The sequence below is a fragment of the Tenebrio molitor genome, chromosome X (genome assembly GCF_963966145.1).
Source record: "Tenebrio molitor chromosome X, icTenMoli1.1, whole genome shotgun sequence".
Lineage (NCBI taxonomy): Eukaryota > Metazoa > Arthropoda > Insecta > Coleoptera > Tenebrionidae > Tenebrio > Tenebrio molitor.
Genome location: NC_091055.1, coordinates 12011323 through 12039234, shown reverse-complemented (window position 1 = coordinate 12039234; position 27912 = coordinate 12011323). Strand labels below are relative to the sequence as shown.

The 27912-nt window shown below is 32.8% G+C and overlaps 1 protein-coding gene across 3 annotated transcripts; it reads left to right on the top strand.

Moving 5' to 3' along the window:
- The first annotated feature begins 857 nt into the window (after positions 1 to 857).
- nab (NGFI-A-binding protein homolog) lies at positions 858 to 27854 on the top strand. Of its 3 annotated transcripts, none has more exons than XM_069060094.1 (9): positions 858 to 943; positions 24650 to 25079; positions 25128 to 25329; positions 25376 to 25623; positions 25680 to 25833; positions 27046 to 27131; positions 27181 to 27271; positions 27341 to 27388; positions 27436 to 27854. In XM_069060094.1, the coding sequence occupies exons 2-9, from the start codon at positions 24703 to 24705 to the stop codon at positions 27613 to 27615; spliced, it is 1386 nt and encodes a 461-aa protein (XP_068916195.1). In that variant the 5' UTR covers positions 858 to 943; positions 24650 to 24702; the 3' UTR covers positions 27616 to 27854. The 3 variants fall into 3 exon arrangements, with proteins under 3 accessions (XP_068916195.1, XP_068916194.1, XP_068916193.1); XM_069060093.1 differs by lacking the exon at positions 858 to 943 and adding an exon at positions 7346 to 7724 and having other exon boundaries at positions 25128 to 25311; XM_069060092.1 differs by lacking the exon at positions 858 to 943 and adding an exon at positions 7347 to 7724.
- Positions 27855 to 27912: the final 58 nt, after the last annotated feature.

The window sequence follows — 27912 nt, the reverse complement described above, 5'->3', positions numbered from 1 at the left end:
ATCCTGGGATATTGGCTCCCCTAATTATTTTCCAACAAAACCTTAAATACAAAAGTTGTAGAGTAAAAAAAAAAATTACCTAAATGCTTTTCTAATTATTTTGTAACACCTTCTGGTTCTGTTAGACAAAAAAAAATAAATATTAAAAATCTTTCAATAAAATAGTAATAGCCATGACTTCCGACAGCAATAAAGTTAATTTTTTGACAAACGTACCTAACGAATTTGCTGATTCCTTATAGAATGAACTCTTTTAACAAAGAAGAAAAAGTTAACTTCGTAAAATGGTATTACTCCGGGTTGTCTCTTAGAGACATGCAAGCAACATTTCCTGCATTGTATCCTGAGCGACCAATTCCCAGTGGGCTTTGACATGTCAAATATCATACATTGTCGATGTATTCTTTTTTCCATTATTGTGTACTTCCGGAAGATGTTAAAAAACAAAAAAATAAGAATTGGGAACCATTTTTAAAACTCTATAACTTTCGTATTTAGGCTTTGTTCTAAAATAATTAGGGGAGCCAATTTCCGAGGATTTTTACTTTTACATGTAAAGTGCTTATGTACCAAAATCCATTTTGTGTATGTGTATCTCTATGTTACCGCTAATATGCGAAAACTGATTTTATGCACAATGGCCAGAGATTTTAGTTAATATGCATATTAACTAATAAATATGGATACCTAATATGCATAAACCCCAAAGATTTGAGTGCTTATGAATAATATCTTTAAACTTTTAGTTATTATGCATAAAACACTAAATTCTTCAGTTATTTATCTAAATAACTGAGGTCAAAATGTCACAACAGCTTATCTTGTTCAAACAAATACATTTTCTTTATTTCTTTGTAATGTTAGATAATCAGGGTAACAATAGTGCCTCAGTTTATTACATATTAGATACTGCATTTTTGTATTATTTTTCCGTTATTCTTGTGTAAGTATTTCATTTAATACATTTTTGGGGATATAAATTATTCCCAAGTTTTATTAACCCTTCTCTTTTGCATTTTTGCAGTCGTCCCAGAATATTATTTTATTGTTACAGGGTTAATAAATAATAAAGCCCTTCCATTAGTTAAAATTATGGATAGGTACTTAATTAGTGCGATTCTGTTTTAAAATGTAGCAACATTGTTATTGAACAACATTGATTTTGCATAAATCAAACCATTCAACAGCTTCATATCAAAGCAATTACAACCTTGTTACATAACAATATTGGTAAACAGAATCGCACCAATTATCTACATCATTATCTACATCTACTTTTTCAGTGGTTATGCATAAAAGGCATATAAATTCGGTTATTTAGTTAAATAACTCAAGAACTTCATGTTTTACGCATAATAACTAAAATTTTAAAGATATTATTCATAAGCACTGAAAACTCTGGAGTTTATGCATATTATCGCGAGATATTAGTTAATATGCATTTAACTAAAATCTCTGGGTATTGTGCATAAAACCAGATTTCCCATATTAGCGGTAACATACCGGGTGTAGAATTGATTTACGAGACATAGGATTTTACATGTAAAAATAAAGAGTTTCAATTATTGGCTCCCCTAACAATTTTATAGCAAAATGGTTAAAATGAAAGTTAGAGAGAATTAAAATTACTCTCTTATTTCAATCTTAGTTTTATTCTATCATCTTGTGGTACTGAAAGAAAGGCAAGAAAAGAGTTAACACAAAAATACTAAAAAGTACTTCTAGGCATGAAATTTTATTTATTTTTTTAAATGGTATTATGGAGGATCTTCTTTACGAAACTTCCAAGCAACATTTGCTTCAGGTTTCCCAGAACGACCAATTTCAGCCATAGAAACAATTGGAAGAATTTGAGAGAAGTTTGAACATTTAATGGAAGATACCTTTTCATTCGTCCTGTAGTCCTGTACGAGTTCATTTGAAGGGCAGATCAAAAGAAAATTAAATAATAGTAAAACCACCCGACAAATAATTTTAGAAGTAAAATTGCATTGCTAGTACTGCTTTTTAGTATTTTTGTCTTAACTCCTTTCTTGCTTTTCTTTCAGTACCACAAGATGTTAGAAAAAAACAAAGAGTGAAATTAGACAGTACTTTTAATTCTCTCTAACTTTCATTTTAACCATTTTGCCAAAATTATTAGGGGAGCCAATAATTGGATCTCCTTATTTTTACATGTAAAATCCTATGTCTCGTAAACCAATTCTACACCCGGTATATACCTATGTTTATAAATAATTATTTTAATTACCAAAGTACAAGCATATTGTCTGCAATTGTCATTAATCAACAATTCTTGATATATTAGATGTATTTATTTGACGAATCTAAATGACATATTGGAAATACCTACATACTCTTCCATAATTACTTTGGCAATCAAACGTTTAAATCATAACGGATTCTGGTGTACTATACTAGACTAAACGGAATTCTATTACACCGCGAAATCAGAAAGTGAACAATCCGTAACTAACACAAAAATAATTATATTCTGGTGTATTTTGTTCGCAAACTAATGAGCAAACACGAGACACTGTGAAGAGCATATTTGGTCACCCCTGACGGAAAGTTGAGAACTTAGGCAACCAGTTATGTCACAGTGGGGAACCCTCCGTTGGGATTAGCAATGTTGCCAGTTATGCGTTCGTGTTCGTGATCGTATGAGTAGATAGATAAGTATGCAAGTACTAAGTACATAAATAAGTAAGACAAAAAGTTTGCACTTAATTAAACAAATAAAAAAATGAACCAGCAAAAGTCCAAAAAAAAGAAAGTAAAATAACGTATACGAGTATAGTCTATTTTTTAATCAAAGAACCACGACCTGTTGATTTAGGTTTTTAAATATAAAATTTTACTAAATGTCTGTCATTTTTAATGTCCTTGAAAGTACCCAAACTTGCAGCTAAAATTTGAACGTGTTATTAAAAATGCCTCGGAAAGTAAGACATTTATTAAACTCTCAAATTGGTTGTTATTAGTTGTTATTAACTTTATTAACATGCTGCTATGTCAAAAGTGTACAATGTTGTCAGCTCTATTTTGGGTGTAAATTGCGGTGTTGTGGTTCTTTGATTAAAAAATAAACTATACAGAATAGTGTTACAGTGTTACTGTTAATAAAGCAAAAAGATGAATAAAATAATATATCTAGCAAAAATATGTAATGTATATGTATAATAAAAATAATAATACCCTTAATAATAATAATATAATAATTTGTTATTATTATTGCATAATAAATAGTGCTGTCAAATGAATTATAATTACCTACTCGATATAAATATCTGTAACGATAAATAAAATCAAACCTGGGTAGTTGGGTACCATGCCCTTTTAAATGTTTATAATTTGTTGCTGTATAATAGGTACGTAATTAAATGTAAAAATTTTAATAAAACAGTTGAAAATAAATAAAATGAACGCCTAGTTGTAAATAAATTATTTAAAGTACATACAAACCTATCTGCAGGGTGCTCTCTTAGAAAAAAATGTAACAATGCAATAATACAGCAAGACCAATTAAGAATATCCGAACAATTTTCAATCCAAAGATTAATTAGTGTTATGAGGTCCATAATTTCTAAATACTGTAGGGAGATCAACTTAAAGATATTAACATATTAAGAATAAATATGTATGTCAAAAACTATGTTAAAGTATGTGCAGTTAATTGTTTTGTGATTGGAATAGTTTTTTTCAAGCAAATGTAAAGTTGTTGACGAATCCAGGATTTTGAATTTTGTTTATCAATGTCAAAATGACATAAAAAAGATTCCCACCGAAGGCATGAGAATATTAAAAAAAATCATTAACTGCGCACATCGCTGAATATATTAACCGGCTTGTTCGCTCTCACCAAATATAAAATGACTTTTTTCTCGTTTTTTTATTTAACCCTTTAGACATGGTAAAGTAAAGCTGTGGTGAATAGTAACAAAAAATCGCCTGCGCTGGCAGTGGACAAGGCACAGGTATAATCTTAGAGCACAGAAGAGACAGGGATAGGAGTTTTTTTCTTTTGATTTACATATGGGGGGAACTTAACCGGTCATTTTATGATCTCGTATAAGATCCATTCTTTAGTGTGTTGACCCTCGCTTTCATTTTTAGGGCGGCTATTAGTACGAGTCTAACTAAGTATAGAATTTTTATTATTCATATGGTTCATCCGGTATTGAACCAACAAAGCGAAATAAAAATTTTATGGGATATTAATTAATTGTCTTTTCAAAATACATCACAATTTAACTATAGGTACTGAATAAATCAATAAATTTTTAAATTTTATACATATAACAGCAAGTGTATAAATATGTTTATTTAAAAAATAAATAAATAAATACATAGGGTGATCTTTAATATTTCCAAAATGCTCTAACAACTTTATTTCGTGTCTAATTTCAAATGAAAGGGCGTCTAAGAGACTATAAGCTGACATACAACAATTTCTTTTTAAAGAAGTAATGTAAGTGGGATGATATTTAATTTTCTTATTTTAAATTGGGATATATGTATGTACTTATAAATAAATAAAAATAAATAAAAATAAATATTTACAATGTTGTAGTAATAAATAACTTTTATTGTTTTAAATTTCGAACGGTTTCAACAAGATGAATGTGTTTTCTATAGCGTCCCTTCGTATAACATATACCTACTAGACAAGCAGGCGCACATAAAAGGTAAAAAAAATGGCTAACCGTTCTTAGAGTCGAGCTTTCCTAGTTTTTTTCTTGTAGTTCTGCTTTCTTTTAGGTTTGCTCAAAGTACATTTTTTTAATTTAAGTTTATCTAGTTAAAAAAAAACTTTAAACTATTCAGATTTATATTTTTAAATTTCTTTATTGATTAAATATTCAAATACATAATGTTTATTTTCTTTGTGGTTAACGATTATACCACTATCAATTAATTAATAATAATAGTACTAAGCCACTACATTTTTATTGAGAAAAACTCAAAAAATGTTTATTTATTTGTATTACATGTTATACCGGGTGCCCCAAGATTCGCGGAACAACTCAATGGGGCAATGTCAACTCATGTTAGAAAATAATGAGAAAAATAATTAAAACATTCGATAAGTACCAATTAATGGGGGCTCAAAAGTGGCAGCTTTGATCTCGTTTATTTTAAATATTAAAAAAGTTTTTTACTACATATTTGTCTTTTACTAACCAGTGCCATAATAATTCTGAATCATTGTGATCCGGTTTGAAATTATTTTCTTCATTATTTCCAGCATTTCCAGAAGTGATTTTATGTCGATTTTACCTCAAATAACGTATGGCAACATGGCTCTGATTTTTCTTTCTTATTACCATGGATACAACAAAAATGAAATATTTCAGGACTATTGGAATACATTTACTCGCACCAAAAGAGTTGAAATAAGAAAAATATACGTCTAGATAAGAGATTAAAATCTCGTGGAACATTAATTATATCTTCAATTTTTTTTTACAATTAAAAAATGGTTTTATCGCAAATATGCTATACGATGGTCCACCCTGTATAATAAATTTTCATTAATTAGTCAACATAATTAAATTAATAACAGTAAGTATTATATTTAATTAATTTTGTTCTACGTCCAAATAATTGGACTAATTTGATATCAAATATAAATGCAACACATTTTAATGCAAACCAAAATGGCAGCCTCTTTTTGTGGATACTTCAACATTGATACATCAGAAAAAAAATATACAAGAAATACTTGGAACTAATAAATTCGATAACCTAAATTTCTATTTTTTAGTATCTGCTAAGCAACGTTGCCGAAATATGATTAGTGTAAAACTCACCTTGAAAGTACAAAATTACATCAAACGATGTATTATAAGAAAAGTTAAGTAATTTATATTTTAAATGAAAATTTCACGAGAATTTATATTAATTCTCTGTTAAAAATTTAAATTTTACGGCCCCAAAATTTTGTTTTCTGCCTCTGAAGTCACGTCAAGAACTTGCATCGCAATTATATTACAGTGTATTACGTCTGATGCGATTAATTCATAATTAATTAAAAACCATGATGCGCTGATAATTATGAATTAAAAAAAAAAACATAAATACATAATGTTTTTCTACAACAAAATTATAATATGTATACTTAAATCGAGTCAATAACGTGGAATATGATAAAAAGTCATAAAAACATATTAATACTACAGGGTTATTTATAACATCGTAATTGGCTGTGATTTATGGTACACGTATAGATTTGCCGCCTCTTCTGGATTTATAAATTTGACATTTGACAGTTTACCTTGTTACTTTGCAGATTTCATTGTTTATTATTTTTAAATGATTCGTTACGGTGTTTTGAGTTAGTTAAGAAAGCAAAAGAGTCTTTTTTGAGATTATCTCGTGCGCATTAGTTACTGCAGTAAGTTGGAAATATTTTGTTTACACTTCAACATAAACACTTTCTGATTTTAGGAAAAAGAAGAATGACTTATTCCTCAAAACAGGATACATTTATTGTAATATGTTATTATAAAATAGAGTGTGTCAGTGTTATCCTCTGTATTATTTTTTTTTTTGTCAATTTTCAATAAAATTTTTAATCAATTGATTGAATAGACGAAATTTGTTGCTTCTTTGTGAGGATTTTTTTACTTTAAATTACATTATCTTAAAGACCATTATTATTACGCCAACTCAATTTACCTTTATAAGTATGTATTTATATTTTTATAGTATAGTTACACTGTGTAATGTGGGTGGCAAATTTCACAGCCAAATACGACGTAAGAAACGTTTATAATATGTAAGAAATATTTTTAACACGATTGCTTATCATTAGTACAAAAAAAAATTCAAATGTTTTTAATTATTATTTTATTGAAGGTATTTTTCGATTATTGTTTTTCACAAAAAATAAATCATAAAGTTTCACATTCTGCCGGTAAAAAAATCTATGATTACTATCACTTTTCACTCTTACCTATTAACCTTTTCAAACATGTCTTTAAGTGGGGAAAAAACTTAAAACGTGAGTTGGATTTTTAAAATATTAAAAAATATTAAATTTAGGAAAAAAAGATTTTTTTCAAGTTAAAATCTTGCAGTCGTAAAATCGTATTTTTGTTTCGAAAATGAAGTGTAAATTAATGTGGCTCAAATCACGGAAAACTCTGCATCGGAAATGCTCGTTAACGGCGCAACATTTTGGCGGTGCGCTTTCCGTGGGTACAACATTCAAGGGTGCCGTCCCCATTCCTGTCCGCATCCCTAATCCTGCACCCAGAGCCGGCTCCTTATGCCCTGGCGAGCGTCCGTAGTGGGGACGAGGGCCGCGCTCTCACACTATCGGAGAGGGAGAAAAATAAACTAAAATCGCCAGGTTTGCTGCAGTTGTGGTTCGGACGGTTCGGAAGTTGCAATCTGCAACAACTCTACCTCATTCTGCGACTAATTTGATTTCGCTTTTTCCCTCGTTTTTTATCGGATCGTAACATTATTAAATTTGATGGTGTGCGAAATGGACTCGACTAGCAACAACAGCCACGAGGATGGCAGGGCGAACAGTGCTGAACCTGCCGGTGCCGCTTCCGGGACGATACTTTCGGGTGGTGTTGGGAGTGCTAATGCTAGACGGTCGCCGAAAGTGTGCGTCCCGACGCCGACGCCGAATTTAACGGCGGCCCACAGGAATTCGACGTCGCCGTCGCTGCCCCGGAAGATCATGAGCAGAAATCACAACAACACAAGTCAGTAAATGAGTACATATTTCAAAAAAATCTACCGTAAACATCCCAACTTGTCACTTTTCTTCTCTGTAAACATATCTAACTCTACCTCAACGTATATTTCATCAACCTAGATCAGTTAACAAATTAGTAAACTCATCAACACTAAAATCATTGGCCGTAGCTTTCGGCAAGATCATTTTTAATATACCACTATTCATACAATGTTGAATAACTTTCTGTGCATCATTTAAAATAAAACTATCGAGATTTTTTTAATTTAAATTAATCAACTGTTAACGCGTTGAGCGTCAGTAAAGCAATTTTATTCTTACGTAAACAATATTGCATAAAAATTTTTGGCGGGAAATATTTCTGCAATTTGATTTTTCCTCGAGATTTGTCGGTTCGATTAAAATTTTTCCATTAATTAAATACAGGGACACGTTTATTAAAAATATTGACTTACATTTGTATTAATTCATTTTTGCATTTATTCATGTTGCATTCAGCCGTTAGCCTGTCTGAGATTTTTTGAGTTGTTTTGCGTTATTTTCGGTAAAAAATCGATTTACATAATAGTGACCAGTTTTATATTATTATCATCTGCATAAAAATGTAAATATATTTTTTCGGCGTGCAACAGCATAATAAAACTTAAAAATAAAATCTACTTTGTTATTTTGATATGTGGCCTTTTTCGATCATTTGAAAATTTACATCGAGTAAAATTTAAGCAAATTTGCTGCTTGAAGAAGGTTACTCTTTGTTTTAGGAATTAAGATTTTAAAAATAGAGCGTCAAAAATGAAGTATTTTATTTTAGAACGAGACATTTGAAGTGATTTTTGTTCGTAAGGTGAATTTAGAAATAATCGAGAAACAGCGGCATCTGAGCAGACGTTTTGCTTCCTGTCTAGATACTGTGCAAAAAGTATTTAGTAAGATAACTAAACTATAGTTTTTGTTGGTTTCGGTGAACAGGGTATATTTTAAAATAATGCCTCTCGAAAAAAGTGCATCTGGGCTTGTTTTGTCGCGTTTTAATCCATTTACAGTTTTGAGTTTGTATTTTAAGATTTTTTTTGTTGCATTCCTCGTGCATAAAAAGTTCGTTTGATCATACAGCGTAACGTTTCCCATCAAATACGTCAGATGAGGAGTGTACATCGGCGATTTTAAATAAAACCGTCGGTCCTTCGCTAACACTAATATTCGGTCGGTACGCGGCGGAATGGGTTTTTTTCATCGACATTACAGAAGACATTTCTTGTACCATATCTAGCAACTTCTTGAGCGTCTTTTTTTAACGAGGAATTCCTACTTCAATTTCGGAGCGGTCTAAAATCGATAATTTAGTTTTTTTTCCTCTGCGAAGGTTGAAAAATTTTGGGGTAAAAACTAGTCCACAACGAGTTTGCTGGTGCCACAAAAAACTTATTGATAAAAAATCCAAAAGACAGTTTTTCATGCGAGACGGCTCTGACTGATTTCATAGTAGCGACCGAGGCTTGCGGTGTACACGTTATGTCATAAGTTTTGATCGCTTATATAAACAAAACACGATTGCATTCGACTCCGATTATCTCGTTTACACTAACTTCATTTTTATACAACGTGCACTCTTTCCCACATGTTATATTTCAGTTTTTATACAATTATATACTAATTCAATTTGCATCATTCCTAAAATAATCGCATTGTTTTCACCGTTGGGAAACATTTTTGTCAGAATTGATACCTTTAAAATCCAAAAAATATGGGAATTTTACTCAACGACAGCTAAATATAATGCATAAAATCTGCAGCTAAAATAGCATATTTTTTTAAGCAACTTATGTAACAATGTTTACGCTCCTAATCTATAAATTATTAAATTTAGTCTGAATAATTGTTTCGTAACTGTTACCTTAACCGCAGATCTTTACTTGCTTTCAGTTATTTTTTTGTACTTTCCAAATATTATTTTTTGCTAGCTGAATTTTTAGTTTTATTACAAACAGAAATAAAATAGGGATTTTTTTAAACTAATCTGTATACTATTGGTGACACTGCGTAAATGAAAGAAACGTTTTCAAATGTTTCTGTTCTCGACGTGCATCATGACTTGTAACATTTTTAATCATGAAATTCCATTTATTTTTACCAATTGAACTTATTTTACAATACGAGCCAAAATGTTAACACAGTCGGTTTAAGTCTTTATCAAACAAGCGACAAAAACAAAACATATTTATTGTCGTGTTATTATTATTATCATATTGTTATCATTAAAATCTGTAAATTTTTGGACCGTCACTGTGAAAGTAATCTGAGCGCGAAGCGGTTAGACGGTTTTTTCCTACATAAATAACAGTAGAATAAATAAAAAAAGAAGAGATGTCAGCAGGAGAATATTTGTAGAGCTGAGTAATAGTGTGCGCAGGAAGAAAGTACGGTAAGAGATCAAAAGTATCTAGAATTGGTACGGTGAATGTTTAAAATGAAATGTGTTAAATAAAAGAGAGCAGGTACAACATAAGTGTTGTGCAGGATTTGTTGTACATATTGTAAGATAAGTTAATGTTATCGTGTTGTGGTGTTTCAGTAGGCGCGCGCGAATTCTCTCAAAAATGCGGTCGCGAGGTGTACATCACTACAGTCGCCATGCCAGAACAAGACAGTTTTTGTTTCAGTTAACTCGATCTTACCTGTAGTTTTTTTGATAAATACCGATAGTTGTGTAGCTTAAACAATTACAATGACAGAGTACAGTACAACAGACTCATAAGAAATAATTCGTTACATTATTGCGTGTAAATAGAATCGAAAATGTGTACAACGAAACAAATAGGATAGAAAAAAAGAGTTGTAAAACAACGGCGAGAATAAAAAAGTACTGATGAAATTTTGACATGTTCGACACTAATAGCAAGTGACCTTTTGAGGAAATTTCATCGAGAAAAAACGAGTCGATCGTAATTTGTCGGTAGATGTGTACAATATGGCACCACGAATTACGAAAAGCACCGTTAGGGTTTCGTAGGGCGTGTTTGCCATCGAAATAATTTAGCAAATGCCCCTCTGATGGCCCGTCGGGATTGGTGGAGTCGGTTCGGGGAGGGGTGCGAGGCCCCTCGAGGAACCCCTCCGCTTCGGACGGATCACCCATTTCAAGGTTGCAGAAGGAAAGTTTTTTCACAGCGCCAGAAAAAGCGAACCCTTCATTTTCGATAATGAAAAGGAACGGCGCGAGTAATGATGGGAAATCTTTTTTATATATTGTCTTACCTGATGGTTTTATGGCCATGAGAAAACTATTTTTAGACGTCGAAAAAATCCCTGAATAATTTTTCTGATGAATTATTTTGGTACTGACGTATACCTAACTAGATTAAATCGCAGTTGCAGTCATTACGCAAAAAAAAACAAGTCGGGAGACCGTTTATAACGTTGAGCTTATTATACTGGTTCAAAAAAAACTGGGTTTATAACAATCTTAAACAAAAACTAGTTATTTTTTTGTTGTTTTCTACCAGTCGATATTTTAGATTTGTTATGTAAATTATAAAAAACTAATTACTTTTAAAGGTTAACATGTATACAATTTAAAAGAAATCAAAGAAAATTATCTCATAGCAGCATTAGGAATGCATCGTTTTTTGTGACCACCATCCTACAACTACTAGATATAAATTTGCTTTTTATTCGTCGGTAAAATCAAGTAGTTCAAGTTTTTTCGACTGAAACAAAAAAACAATATTTTTCTTCATCTGATGTTTATTCATTTTATGTCTGTGCATTAGCGTAATATTTCCATCACAAATACTTTATATGTATACCGAAATTTATTTTATTTTTTTGGTCTTTTTAGGTTCCCCAAATGTCAGCAGAAAATGTTAATAGTGTTGCTATTTTGTTTACAGATTTAAATATGGTGTTTTTTTAAATTCAAAAATCGAATTATTCTTACGTAACGGTTATTTAACGCGTTGACTTGCTTCTCGCCAAAAAACCACCGCCGAAATGTCGCATTCCAAAATTGAAAATTAGTTGCATTCGGCAACTTGAACTTTTACGCGTTTTGACCCAACCCAATGCAAATGCTGTCCACTTGCAAGATAACAAACAACTCACAATTTGACCAAAACAAAGAACACTGCCGTCTATTTTCAAACTCTTAAAACGGGATCGTTCTTTAAAAAATTATTTAATGCCGAATTAATCTTCTAAGTTGCGCATTATTGACAGTTACGGCTATTATTATACTTATCGGATTATGGTATTACGTCGATTTCGTACCTACCAAAAATATTCAATTGGATAGGTAATTAATCGGCAAATAAAAATAGTTGACGATCAAATTTATCGTTGACAACAGACTTACATATTGCAAAGTCATTGACCTAGTCTGGACACATATTTCGATATCGACTGCGTTTCCAGTTTTACAAGAAGTGATCTCAACTTGCTTCACCCCATTTTTAATCGTATGTACAGCATTTTACGCACACAGTAACTAAAGTGGAGGTAGATTTACATTGTTTATTAACTTCTTATCATCATCACCATCTCGAGATGCTCGGCTGAAAAATTTTAATATGCTCTATTAAAATCAATTTTACATCTCTACTGGATGATGAAATATTTGTTCGTGTTATGCACCAATACTAATTAATTAATTAATTAATTAGTTAATTACAACTTCTGTTTTATTTTCAAGTTGCAGCACCATGGGGATTTGCTCAACTGCAGCTGCAGAAACGAAAATTTTCCAACAAACTGTTACTAGTATAACAAATCTTTCACTTACACAATGTAATATTCTTTTTATTTTGATTTTTGTACGGTAAAATGTGATGTTTATTATTTAATTAAATAAACATTCCTTATAAGTATACTCTGGCTTCTACTTTCTCTTAAAATTAGCATTAGAATTTGGTGATTATACGGGTGATGTCCCCCAGACTTTACCTGGGCAGTTTTTGTCGTCATCAATACTTTACTTGCGTGCATACCTAATTACGTATGATGATTTTTTTGGACAAGTAAAAAAGGCTCATGTGTGCGGTAGTGTGAGAAAGGGTACGGACTTCAGGAAGGTCCGAAAAAAAAAACAAAAGGACCGTAGAAGATGTACCTGGCGGTTTTTATAGTGCGGGTGCTCCTTTGTAGGATATTCAAATACCGTACGGCCTAAGTATGTTGACATACCGTGTTCTTGAATATTAAATAGGCTGACATGCGTGATTTTTTATTACGTTCACACGATAAATGAAGTGGCCGTGTCGCACCAAGACAGACCGAGCTAAATCCTCAACCCTTCTCGCGTCTTCGTGGCTGGAAAAAAATGCCGGTTTTGTGCCGGCACAATGAAAAATAAATTTTCTTCGATAATCGTGGTTCGAAAGACCAAACGGGATATCGAGCGAAATTTTTCCGGTTTGCTTGGTACGAAAACGTCTTGTCTCCTATGATGGAACAAGTTTTTCGGTATTGCGCACGCTCGTTCACAAAAAATCACCCAAACAGACTTGCAGACACGGCGAATGCAACGACAATTGAGGAATCGATAAAAGTGCAGGTCAGGGATGATTTTAAAAACTGCAACTGAATCGTGCTTTCCTACGACAGGTTCTTTTGGCACTTGCTGTTAAATTATTTAGCAATTGTTGGATGGTTGATCGAAAAAATGTGCAAAATAACGATGCAGAATTTAAATACGGAAATGAAATACATATCTTAGTTGATGTACACTGCAGTAGCGATATAATAATAAAATAAATAATGTCATATGAAGACGGACACGGTCCGACGTGAATGTTGTGTAAAAAGTTGGCGTATAACAGAACAAATGATAATATTAGTGGTTTGAAATAAATTAGCATCAATTGATAGAAATATCCCTAATGATAAATAATAAATCCGGCCTCGATGCCGCGCCCCCTTTATGATACCTGATTTACCAGAATATAATATGCAACAGTTGCATTATTGGTTAGTGACTTAAAATAAGTTCTGTATATGGCTACCGTAATCGTCAATAATTTCTTTTTTACCAACTTTCGTTAATTATAAATACATGTATGTATATCGTTATTTATGTTTCAATACAGGGTGTATCTTAAATACGTGTGTTACATAATTTTAGCTAGTGGAAGATCTCGCCAATTTATGAAAATTTTCTCTATAACATTTTGCAAAATTCGCAAAATTACCAAACAAGTCATTTTGTGTGATTAAAGTCTCTATTTCTTTGTAACCATGACAAATTTAATTTTAATTATTTAATTTTTTCTATAACAATGTAACTTTTTTGACAAGCATCCGTTTCTATAACAATAGAAAATTTTCGCCCTTACCCAGAGGCGGGTAATATACATTTTGATGGCTAATTGATTCCAAATTTTAAATCAATTTGTGATGCTTTTTCGTAAAAAATTCAAATAGAGAAAACCTTTCATTTAACAGGCTCTGCTACGTGTTAAAATTAACACACGCATTTTAGATACAGCCTGTACCTATATGTGTATCTCTAAAATAAGTTTTTTTAATACGTTGATTGTTCGGTCCAGGATAAGTTGAGTCAAAAATTATAAAAATGGTTGAAAAGAGTGTTCGTATCTTAATTATAATTTAATGGCTAACCAATTAAGAGACAAAGAACAGAATTAAAAACATTTACAGGAAATTTAAGTTTTCAGAAGATTTTGAGATAATTTTATAAATGTACTGGTCAGTTTTGAGTACATTTTGACTGTAATTTGTGTAATATTTGAACAAAGTACACAATTGCATCAGGTATAGCTCATCCATTATGTACCTGAATTGTCAAAGTCCCGTTAAGGTGGCATCAGTGATAAAGCTACTAGTCACGTCAATGTGCATTTTAATTTTTTATTTGTGACGACAATTTAAAACAAAAGGAAACCTAAGTCGTCATTTGCGAAGAATGATCTGTTTTTGAATTAATTTCCTCTTTTGTTTTTCATTTTTTTGTTACGAAAAATTGAACCCAATTCTCTCTTCCACATCCAATTTATTACATAATAACTTCTGGGATTGATACTGTAAAATTCTTCCGTGAGCAAATAATAGTATATTATTTTGATTATACAGGGTGTCTCAGCTAAGACTTTCGAGCTTAATATTTTGGTTATTTACCAACGGATTTTTGTGAAATTTAAAATGTAGATATTTTATACGGGTAAGAGTAATTTATTTTAAAGAAAAAAACTGTGTTAAACGTGGCTGCAGATGCAAAAACGTAGACGCGTATGAAATAAACGCGCACTATCGCCGAATGTTGGTCACCCCTGTTCGCACAAACGCGGGTGACATATTTGACGTTTATCTTTCTAACCTTAAAAACACTTACAAAGTTAAAGACAACATTTGGACGTAATTTATTATCCTGGATGCTTTAATTCTTCCATAAAAGACTAAAACACGATCGGGATATTTTAGCTTCCTGTGTCTTAAAAAAATTGACGACTCTCTGAACCTTAAATTTTGTAAAGCCTAGGTAGTGTTCCACGAGAAAACGAACTGTGTCATTGAAGTTCTTACGACACTCTCCATAGGCAAAAATTCAACGATATTGAAATTTCTGCCATTGTAGTGTATTTTTAGAGTATTTTCAATAAATTTACACAATTTGACGTTTATAATAAAGCACGCCCACTTCTGACAGATTTTGAGGGGTGTACAAAATGTTGCTTGGCAACTTTTTACCAATTGTTTCAAAAGGTAACTGCTTAAATACCTTCCAAATTTAGATTAAATTTTTAACAACAAAATCTAATCTTTTCGTTGAGTCAGACAAGTGATTTAGCTAATTGTTTGTGTAGACACTTATTTTTTAATGTTTAACAATCTAATAATAATTGCGCTTAATAAAGGAAACATGTGTTAAAATTACATTTTTTAACTTGTGGTAATTTTATTATTACTAATTGAACATTCACCGTCTAAAATATCTGTATTTTAAATTTCATAAAAATCCGTTGGCAAATAATTGAGATATTAGACTAGAAAATCTCATTAGCTGAGATACATGTAGGAGTTAATAAAACGCTTTATTATCACATGAGTGCTTTAATGGAACGAGCGTGATAATACGTCTTATTAAACGAGTGTAATATACTATTTTATCTACTTTGCTTTTCTAATTCCTGAAATTTCGTCTGCTCAAGTTTGTAATCGAGTCATCCATGGATTTGAATCCGTATGTCTTTACGATTGATATGTCGAGATCTAACCTGTGTTTCGCGCTGTGTTTATTGGAGCGTGGAGCTCAAGTAACGACATACGATTTCAGATTCGTGGATAACTCGATTACAAATTAATTAGATCGCTCTTTATTTACTAAATTTACTTCGCAGCTTCACACTTTACCTTGACTTCTGACGTGAAACGGCTGGTGTTGCCAATATAACAAAGCTACAACAGTTACCAAAAAGAGTTTAATAATACGATTCATTATTAAACTATTTTCGATATAATAATGAGCGCATTAGTAACGCAAAGTACTTAGATAATAGTATGTTAAAAAACGAGTTTCATAAGGAAGTGTTTATTTATTTCATGAGCCCAAGTTTATAAAACGACTTGCGAAGCGCAAGTTTTATAAAGAACGAATCGAACCTTATGAAACGGGTTTTGTATACTATTTTTTCTATTTTGCACCTTTGGAGTCGTTTTTAAATCAAAAGTAAGAATTTTAAAATTCTAATTTTATGATGGTTGGCAAAAAACAATTGAAACTTGCGATATTCGCGCGTATTGGCGGAGAAGCTGTCAGAATGGGCATGGGTCACTTGCGCGCCGCGGTCAGAAAAATCTAAGGGTGGCCTTAATCCTACAGGACAGTTGGGCGCCAGGTTGAAATAAGGTTTTGGTCAGCAGGACAGTAGCGCGCGGCGGTCAGTTTACCTGTTAATCACATTTAGGTAACAGATTTGAAAATAAAACATTTAAATGTAAGGTGGAAATATTTTATTTCTTGTTATATTGGTAACAGACATTTTTTACAAAATCAAATCCGTCGATAGCATAATTCTTATAGAACTTAATTAATTGGTTAGATATCACTACCCGACATTTAAAAAAAAAAAATTATAACTGCAGTGAAATTACCTAATCTGGAGTAATTAGGGACTGCTGAATCTATAAACGTTAACAGACCTATTCCAGCACGTCTAGATTCGGAGTTAGGAACAATATGTGACAACCATTATGCATTAATAGTATTTTTATTAAAACAGTAAAAAAACTTAAAAACCAATAATAATTCTATCGACAATTTAATTCATACACTAAAAATCCCATTAGCAGCGGTGTTTTTGTTATTATGACAGCGAAAAATGTTTGCCCTAACTTTTCCAGCGACAAAACGGAACCTAACGTTTGAAAGCGTCTGATTCTAGTAGGTCTGCTCATAGTGATTTACGTATTCATTAAATTGTCTTACCGAATTACACTCAAGCTTTTTTTTAGGTCGAAGTAAACTTGACATTTATAATTCGAGTTTTGTTGTCTGGCAATTAAATTCAAAAAACTGCCAGAAAAAATTACTCGTCCGACGGACTCGTAATTTTTTTCGAGGCAGTTAGTTTTTTTCGTTAAATTGCCAGGGAACAAAATTCTCATTGAAATGTCAAGTTTACTTCGACAAAAAAAAGCTCTCGTGTAATTATAAGTGAAAAATGTTAACACAGAAAGGACGATTCAGTTCCAGTACAATCCAATACAAAACAAATTTATTTTTTCTCTCATGCGGCCAATTATCTTCCTTTTGGAGAACTCTACAAAAATCACCCATCATAACGCGATCCCATCTCCCCTGGGACATATGCCAAACACAACATAATCTGAGAGACATAAGCCTACTTAATTTTGACCTTTTAGTGCGCAGTTCGCTCTTAATGGTTGTAAGAGAAATTAATTTACAATGAATATATACAGTGACTTTTTTTTAAGACTGGTCATAGGGTTTTACATGCTAATTTTTCAACCCCCTGTTAACTTTTGTTCCGATGAAAATATTCAAACAATTTTTGGAACAAAGTTGGAAGATTTTTTAAACTATCGGATAGATTACAATTCAATATCCCAAACTGTCGAAAAAGTTGTGAAAAAAAATATTTTTTAGCGCGCCGAAAGCGTCCAAAAGTGGAGATCGTCAGGTGCTGGTTGACCCGACAATGGCGCTACTCTGGCGGCCGCTCGACGTACTATTATTTCGGCGCCCTAAAAAATATTTTTTTCACACCTTTTTCGATAGTTTGCGATATTAAATTGTAATCTATCCGATAGTTTAAAAAATCTTCCAACTTTGTTCCAAAAATAGTTTGAATATTTTTATCGGAACAAAAGTTAACAGGGGGTTGAAAAATTAGCATGTAAAACCCTATGGCCAGTCTTAAAAAAAACTCACTGTATACAGTGAGCGGCAAAAGTATGGAATAAATTCCTTAAAAATTAAACAACATTTTTTTTTCAAAAAAAATCTTTGGACAGGTCAAAAAAACTATCGATGACGGATTAATTCGAAAACAAATGACTGATTGAAATTTTATTTACTTTATAAACTAAAATTGACCTGTCCAAAGATTTTTTTGAAAAAAATTTTGTTTAATTTTTAATGAATTTATTCCATACTTCTGCCGCTCACTGTATATACGAGTATATACCAATACATAAAAAATGTTCTAGTTCGCAAACGTGACGTGATGGAATATGGAGATCGGGTATGATATTGTAGTTCTAATAAATGAAAGGTACAAAAAATGTTCGTAGTTGGGTCAGTTAGAAAAATCATGTCGGGTAGTATATTTGTAACATTTCCTATATTTTCAGAATATATGGTCAGAATCCTCTCAACTTTAGTACTGGCAGAGGAGTCTGGCAGTACCAATATGATAACCGTAAATTTTACTATCTCTATTACAGAACCGCTTTCAGCTGTTACACTGCTTTTGGTATCTAACAGCTCTGTTATGAACGCAAAATAGAAAAATCCATGTCACTATACAGGGTTGCGATTATGTATGGAACTGGCTCCGTCCTGCTAAAATGGTTTACGCTAGAACCTTGAAATTTTAAATTTACTTAGGACTCATTAAAAGCTACTTATTAAATTAAAAACAAAAATAAATATCCATAAGTTTTCAAAATACAAACCCAACTTGATTTTTTTAAATTGGAATATGGATTAAATGCGACATCATTAAAAAGCTCATTTTTTAGAATTAAATGGTATAATAGGTTTAGGCCCGGTTGTATAAAACTTAGTTAACATCGTGTCAGCTAACAACGCGTCAAGTCGGAAATCTGCCCATTTGATTGGCTGATTCAAATAAAATGTTAAATACCCTCCAATCAGATCGCTTGACATTTTGTTAACTTTAACAACGATTTGACATCGCTTTGTGCAACCGGGCTTAGTGATTTGTTCGACAGAATCTTTGCAAAAAATTAAAACTTAATTAAAATAAAATGAAAACACAAAAGAAGCAGCATTTAAAATCCGTCAAAAATCAGAGAAAACCAAACCTATGGCAGTACAGAATGACACATCTGATAGAGAATATTAAAATTTTGTAAATAAGAGGAGTACCTACTTGAGTACTTACATAAGTTTAATATTTGAATTCAATTTCAATTAGGAATACAGTAATTGTTTTCTAAGTTTTGTGCTCTTAAAATTTTATATGGTTTCGCACACCTTGCAATAAATGCTTTCAATGAAACTAAAATGATAAAACTAAACGAAGCAACGAAAATTTAATAAAATGTTTCAATTAATATTTGAACAATGGGTATGTTTCAAATTTATTTAATGTTTTTTTTTTCCAAAATTCTGTCGAAAACATCAGCAAACCAATCAGGTATATCATTTAATCCTAAAAAAAATCAAGTGGGCTTTGTATTTTGAAAACTTATGGATAAAAAAATATTTAAAACATTGGAAAAGTAGCTTTCAATGAGTTCTAAGTCAGGGTTCTTAAACCATTTTAGCAGGACGGAGCCGATTCCATACATAATCGCAACCCTGTATAAGTAGACATAATCACATATAATCGTGTCAAAAATAAATTACGCCCTAGGATTTAGGGATATTTGTTACTAGGTTGCCATAAATTTGGTTAGGTTGGAGGCTATGTGGTTTCTGGTGAGAATGACAAACAAAAGATATCGTAGCCATAAGGCAGCGAATTCCTTGTAACAGTTGCAAATGGCTAATTTCTCTCTAAGTGATAGATGTTTTTTCGTTTCACAATCAATTTTGGTTTCTGGCCGCTTATTTAATTGGACTTATCCTCAAATCATAGTAACCAACCTTAGGCATTTACAATTACTTTTGAAAATTCTAGTTACACACAACATGAAAAACGTTATTCCCCTAAAAGTTTGAATTCTAGGGAGTAATTTATTTTTGACACGATTATAGCCAAAATAGTAGGTACAGTAAAAGCTCCCTTAACGGACAGCTCCTATGAACGGACAGCTCTATCGAACGGACAGTTCTTCGGGCACCGTTTTAATTGGTATAAATTTGTTAAGAAAGTCATCTCTATTGAACGGACACTCTGTTGAACGGACACGGACAGCAATTTTTCCCCCCTCTTTGAAAATAGCGCTCCCTTAGGCGGACGCGGCTCCAGTCAATCGCCATCAGCCAGAGCTAGTCGCCTCGTTTTACATGCATCAAAATTACTCTTATTAGTGTTTGATTTGCACTCGTGATAACTTCCGCAATACATATGTAGTGGGTAAAGTTAAAATGAATTAAAAAAACAGACATGGAAAAATTTAAGCATCTGTTATATAGAAGAGAGAAGAGTTTACAGCGAAATGGCAATCGAAAACGAATGTCAACCAAAATAGAAGTTTCTAAGACAGAAGGTTTGAACATAAACTAGTTTATGAAGACAACTCGCAAAATTTAATGCAATGGTATCAAGTATACAAAGTAATAATTTTAAAATGTCAGTTTCAGTTTATCTAATAATGAAACTTATTTATCAATTTCTCTTCATAGTCGTAGAAAATGTATAGTATTCTACTCGCGGATAATGGATATTACTTGCTCGGATAAATTACGCCACTCGGCTGCGGCTCGTGCACAAAATCATCCTCACGAGTAATAGTGATCATTATCCGCTCATTGAATTGAATAATATACTATTACTTAATATTGTGGCCTACATCATTTTTTTCCTTTGAACCAGATGTATTCCTTTTGAGCGGACATTTCTGTTGAACGGACAAAAAATTGGCGACCGACGGTGTCCGCTCATGGGAGCTTTTACTGTATATTATGTTATGAGGAGCAAAAATGAAGTTTTATGTGCTGCGGCTGGTAGATTGGCTGCCGAACGCAGTGAGGAGATAAACCAGCCAAAGCACATAAAACCATTTTTGCTCCGAATAACATATACTATTTTTTCTTCAAACCTTCAAAACAAATTATTTAAGACATGTTAAGAAACCAGGTAGGAATTTCAAATGAATTAGCTCGTTTACTTTACAGCCGCTCATCAGCGGAGATAATAACTTCATGGACGCTCCTCGGCGGAGATAATAACTTCACGGACGCTGGTCAGCTTGTTATATGCCATGACAATGAAGTGACACTTTAGCATTATCAATGCAGCAATGCAATGTCATATTTTACGGACGTTTGAAGAAAAAATACATTATTTGACCTTGAAATACCCAATCCAACCTGAATATACTTTAATAATAACCAGTTTTAGACCAGAATTGTCAAAGTACAGCTAGATTGCCACTAGTGATAAAGCTACTAGCCACGTCACTGGTTATTTTACTTTGTTAATTGTGGCCACAATTTAAAACAAAAGAAAATCTCAAATGTTGACAAGTCCGTTACGTCAGTTGCGACGAATTATCTGTTTCAGAATGAATTTCTCTGTTCTTTTTTTCTTTTTGCAATAATTTTTGTCGACAAAAATTGCACAAAATCCCCTTTCATGTATAATTAATAATAACTTGGTGGGTCGATACTGTAAAACCCCTCTGTAAGCAAACAAGTTATTATTAAAGGTCTCATAATCTCCATTTTACATTTTGACATACAATCGTGTCAAAAATAAATTACTCCCTAGAATTCGAACGAAAAAACATCTATTACTTAGCGAGAAATAGAGCCATATGCAACTGTTACAAAAAATTCGCTGCTTTACGGTTACGATGTCTTTTGTTTGTCACCAGAAACCACATAGCCTCCAACCTAACCAAATTTATGGCAACCTAGTAACGAATATCCCTAAATCATAGGGAGTAATTTATTTTTGACTCGATTATAATATTTAGTATATTATACACCAAGGTGAAGAAGTTCATGATTATAGCCAGAGCGTCAAGATTAGAGCCCGAGGCGTGCCGAGGGTTCTAAGGCGCGAAGGCTATACGGGACTTCTTCACCGTGGTTTATATAGGTACTATTTTTTCCACTACTAGATACGTTAAAACCCTTTCCGATAATAATTATTAATAAAATTATTTTGTCCGATGCGACGATCCGAGTTCTCATTTTTCAACGGTTGCTATGAAAATCGTCTACGTTAACCAATGAAATCAACGAAAATCTTTCGTTGCTAGGTGACGGCTGTTCATTATTCACCTAGGTTAATAATGAAAATTATTATTAACCTTGGGAGAGAAATTCTACTTCTGGGGTCGGTTCGAGAGTCAATAATGAAGCCTGAGACTAGTAGTGGAAAAATGAATTTTTATTATTGCATCACGAGTACACTCTTGGCAAAAGTTCAATGGACAATGGTACGTTAATTAAACGGTACAGTCACTAAATTTTCGCTAACCTTGAATTTAACAATTTAGATATACAGAGTGTCGCAAAATTAACGTATTCCAAGTCGGGGATCTTGTAAGGAAAAATCTCAGGTATCTCGAAAAATAAAATAAAAAATATAGGAGGGGTCTTGACAAAGATATATGGGTCTGAAGGTTCAAACTTTTCATCATGTTTTCTTCAAATAAAAAATATAAATGGTTGACATGCATTTTGAAATATGGTGAGGATGATTATGTAAAATATTAAAATATAAATGAAAAGACATTTCTTGAAAAAGCAGCTTTATCTCGAAAAAATAAAAGTTTTATTTTTCCAATTTTTGTTCAAAAGGGAAGTATGTACCGGGTGTCCCATCACTTGTGTCCCGGAGGAAAATGACTTTAAAACTAAATTATATTTATATGAAGGTATTATAGATGCATAAATACTGTTCACCGCCACAAAAATTGGGTATTACTTTTTTGCTAAAATTAATTACCTAGGTACAACAGGCAAAAAACTATCACTTTAAAAATTAAATTTTGTTCAATGCAGTTCAAATTTAGTATACGTTTTGAAAAAATGGTAGAGCAATAAAATCCGTGATTAGAACTTAATTAAAATGTTTTGATGTAAAGATATTTGGTTAAATTAATTTGGGCCGTTCTACTTTATGAAAATTTATTGCAGACGAAGATTTATGAGGGGTGCAGTGTGTTTGACGCCGTAACACAGGCAGGTACCGCTGGAACCCTCTTGAATGGTCTTCGTACCATAAATTGCGGACAAGAATAATACCCACAAACTTAACTTTGTCTTCCATAAATTTTTATAAAGTAGAAGGACCCAAATTAAATTAACCAAATATCTTTACATCAAAACATTTTAATTAAATTCTAATTACGGATTTTATTTCTCTATAACTATTTCATAACGTATACTAAATTTGAACTGTATCGAACAAAATTTAATTTTTAAAGTGATAGTTTTTTGCTTGCTGTACCTAGGTAATTAATTTTAACAAAAAAGTAATACCCAATTTTTGTGGCGGTGAACGGTATTTATGCATCTATAATACCTTCATATAAATATAATTTAGTTTTAAAGTCATTTTCCTACGAGACACAAGTGATGGGACACCCGGTACAACATAGCTATAATATTAATCAGGTACTTTTGAACAAATATTGGCAACTTTGATATTTTTTTCAAAGTGACAGCAATTTTTTCTTAAACATTTTTACTTAGTCAACAGGATGTTGCCTACTAAGCCCCGAACTCCCAATACGATAATTTTAAGACACCCTGTATAATGGATAAAATTTTGTTTTATAAATATTGATAGTAAGCAGTTATTGGTGATTAGCGATTACTAAAATTTTAAATAAATCTTAACAATTTAATAATTTTTTTGTACAAGTTTTAATACACCCGATACTAAATAAGTACAATTCTTGCGTCGAATGGTCCTCTTCCAGGTCTGCCCTACCCTCGTTGATGTCTTTGGTGTATCACTAAACCCTCCGAAGGGGGTGAGCTCTTCCGATCAACGCTCTCACAAAATTCTTTTGGATCTGGGGCGCGTTGTTTCCCAGTAGGACCCCAAATTTTATGAATATGTCGTTCATAATCGCGAACTGAATTTTTAACTGCCACACGATTGATTTATCTCTAACACTAGACAAATAAAAATTCAATCAACGTAACACGTAAAACTTACAAGGAAATATAGAGTGGCGTAGGAATAGTTCAAAGGTCGGGCCCTATGGGACAACACAAAAGTGCGCCGCGTCGATCTGGACGACCTAATAAAGAAATTTTCTTGAGAAACCTATTTTGTCTATCTTAAATTCAAACTGTCCGTTCTATGGTAGAATACTGCACTAGTGTGTTGAAAGTTTTGTAAGACATCGGAAGAATTTGTGTGGATTACATTAAAATTGTTACGGAGAACAGTAGAAAAACTAAAAATATAAAATATAGTTGTTTCCTCCGCATTCCTGTTTTCAGAAACCGATTATGGTTCTATATATTTTTTTGGGGCAATCAATCACATTCCCAACATGCGACTTCTGTAAAAATATATATTTCAGATTGTTCTCTATTTACGCTCCGAGTACATAATTGATTGAAGTTTTCTTTTTCAGTTTTTCCCACCTCCTACCCGACGAATTTAGCCGAACTACAGTTATACAGGGTGATGCAAAATGCCTCGTTGTTGGTATATTATGACACACTCCTAGAAATGGGTGGTGATGACGTTCAGCAATTATGCGATGCTGGCGAAGAAGAGTTTTTAGAAATAATGTCACTTGTCGGTATGGCTTCCAAACCGCTGCACGTGCGGAGATTGCAAAAATCTTTACAAGAATGGGTTACAAATCCTACAAAGTTCAAATTACCCCTAGTGCCAGGAGAAGACTTCGAAATAGAGTTATCTAGCCCAAGAGTTACTAGCAATCACGGATTTTATTCTATAGATAGCGGCGACAATTGTAGAACAATATACTCACCGTCTCCTGGAGATGTTTGTGCCTTACCCCCGATCGCTAGTCCTGGACTAACTTTAAGCAAAAGGTAAGAACGACTTCAAACACGATTTATTTAGCAACTGCAAATTTTCAGGCCTTATTCACCATTAGATCCTTCTTGCCCCCCGTCTTCCAGTTCGAGTCCTGGAAGCAGCATGTCTCTACAAACTACCCCCGCCCTGATCGACTCCCAAATAGCTAAACTGGCAGCCGCTGCTGAAAGACTGAGCAAACATTTACCCCAGTTCGAACCAAAACCTCACAACACCAAGAAAAAAGTGTGCAAAGAATTAGAGGTAGGTAGAAGACGTCCGCCGCAATGTTTGCAAATCTCTTTTTCAGTTGGTGATGTCGATGCCGGAGAACGATCCTCGTCGTATGGACGAGATTCGCAGATACGCCGCCATTTACGGACGTTTCGACTGCAAAAGAAAACCAGAGAAACCACTGACGTTGCACGAGGTGTCCGTCAACGAAGCGGCCGCTCAAATTTGCCGCTTCATTCCTGCTTTATTGACGCGAAGAGACGAGCTTTTCCCCTTGGCGCGCCAGGTGGTCAAAGATTCGGGTTGCTACTATTCCAAAACTCAGTAATTTGTTTTGTTCGAGTCAGTGATAGGTCGACAATCATTTTGACAAATTTTAGGTTGTCGACTATGTACATGAACAAAAGTCTGATTCAAGACAGAGACGTTTTGGACGCTAGATGCAGTCCAAGAATTATTTCCAACGACGTTGATGGTGTCGTTGCGAAAAAACCTAAGCTCGAGACGAATTCAGATGGGGATGACCATCGGCAGGTCAGCCAACAAAACAGACAAAAACCCTCATCACAACTTACTATTAATTTAGAAGACTAATTCATAAAAACAACTAATTTTTTTAGGATTTCATATGCGCTAACGTGCATGCGTTATATTTTATTTATTTTTTGTTGTTGCTTATTGCTTTGCGGTGCTTTTTCTCGAGCTTTAATTTTTCAGCAAAATTATTTGCTGCTGATAATCTCAATTGCATGGCGGTATGATTTGTTGATTTACATGCTTACCTTAGATATGGAAGCTTAATGGATTTTTGCCAAGAAGGTGAGTCTGCTGGGAGAATTTGATAAACTTCAGATAAATCAATGAACTTTAAAAATGATGCAGGCTACATTATTAACCTGATGTATGGTATAATATTTTATTTATTGCAATAGTAGATAGTCAAGATTTTATATATTTATTTATCTGTGTATACAGGCTGTTCATAAACTCGTGCGTGATATTTAGGACATCTTTTAAAATAAAAAATTAAATTCACAATACAACCGTCAGTCAAGCTTCAAGTACTTTGAAAAATAACAAAAAAAATACAGACATACCTATATATATTTTATTTGTTTGTTATATGAAAGTACCTAATGTAAAGGTGCATCATGGAGCTGTCTGTACGTCAAGTTTTAAATGTCAAAAATTAATTCTATCAAATTTAGACATACATATTATACAACCATGTTCTTGCGTTAGCTTTCTGTAAGATTTTACGCTTGAAGACAATATTTTCTTGTATTTAGTCTCACAATTTTCTAGTCATTTTAACAAACTGTAAAGATACAGAGTGAAGCAAGGCAACGAGGAGAGAACCACACTGTAAATACGAGTATATGAGAAATGTACTGCCTGTGCTCCTCTTTGTATCCTTATTTTAATTCTGCAATAAAATGGTTATTAGAGAAGAATAAAGTGATGGGTCTATATTACCTCAATGTAATTGTCTTTAAGGGTATTAACGCTTTTGCTTTCAGCTTATCGGTCGTTGGGTAAGTTAGCCTTTTCACCACGCGCTTGATTTAAAAAAAATGCTATAGAATTAATTATTTTGCTTTTTAAATTTTTTAGCATGCAGGTCTTCTGAGATGAGGTAAGGCATTTGCTTAATCATTTATGCTTGCACATCTCTTTAAGTAGACAAATCTTGATATTGAATAGATTTAAATAAATTTATCTTTTGTGTGATACATCTTATTCTAGGAAACAAGTTCTGACGAAACTGTTCTAATGAGAACTTCGCTTCACTCTCTATTTCATAATCATTCCAAAAGTCACATTCACAGCAGGTTGGTACCGTTGATCCCACCAACCCCCGATAAAATGTATTTTCTTCAGGGACATCCCCACACGCAGGTCATCTTTAGCCATAGATTTTGAAGATGGCGATTCCCATTTCTCCTACAGCAACTCGAATTCACCCTCACAGGTACGCGCATGTTTCAGTGTTATGCAACCGAAAATACAACGAACTGAACGAGTAATTTTTTGTTTGCAGAATAGCGGTCACGATCAGGATTCGTATTCGGGAACAAATTCGGTTCAGGTGGTTGTTTCGTTATTTTTTAGCTGTTGTTAGAAATTTTGTTTCAGAAGAAAACCGATGACAGCAATGAGACGGACGAAGATTCGAGAAAATTGTCTCCTAAAGTTCAAATTATAGCAGCAAGCGGTGATAACATCATCGCCGTAGCGAATCCAGCTTTGGCCATGTCACCGGCAATAATAGCGCCACTAGTAGACGCAAGGGAAAGAAATCTCGAGAAGGAATGACTGACTACTTCTGTGATTTCTTATTAGAAGTGTTAATTGACTGAAACAATTTTTGACTTGTTACTATGATATAATATTTATTTACTTACTTTTTTATTTCTTTTTCTTTGTAATAAATATTTTGTTTGTGTGTGACTTCATGACATGTTTTTTATTATAGCGTTAAATACAACACATTTCTTATTCTTTTACTACGTCAACATGTATTGTTTAGTTTTCAATATATGTACTTCATTCTACAGTGCTTACATTCATTTTACCTTAAACTGACATTCAATTTATATTTTAGTACCACTA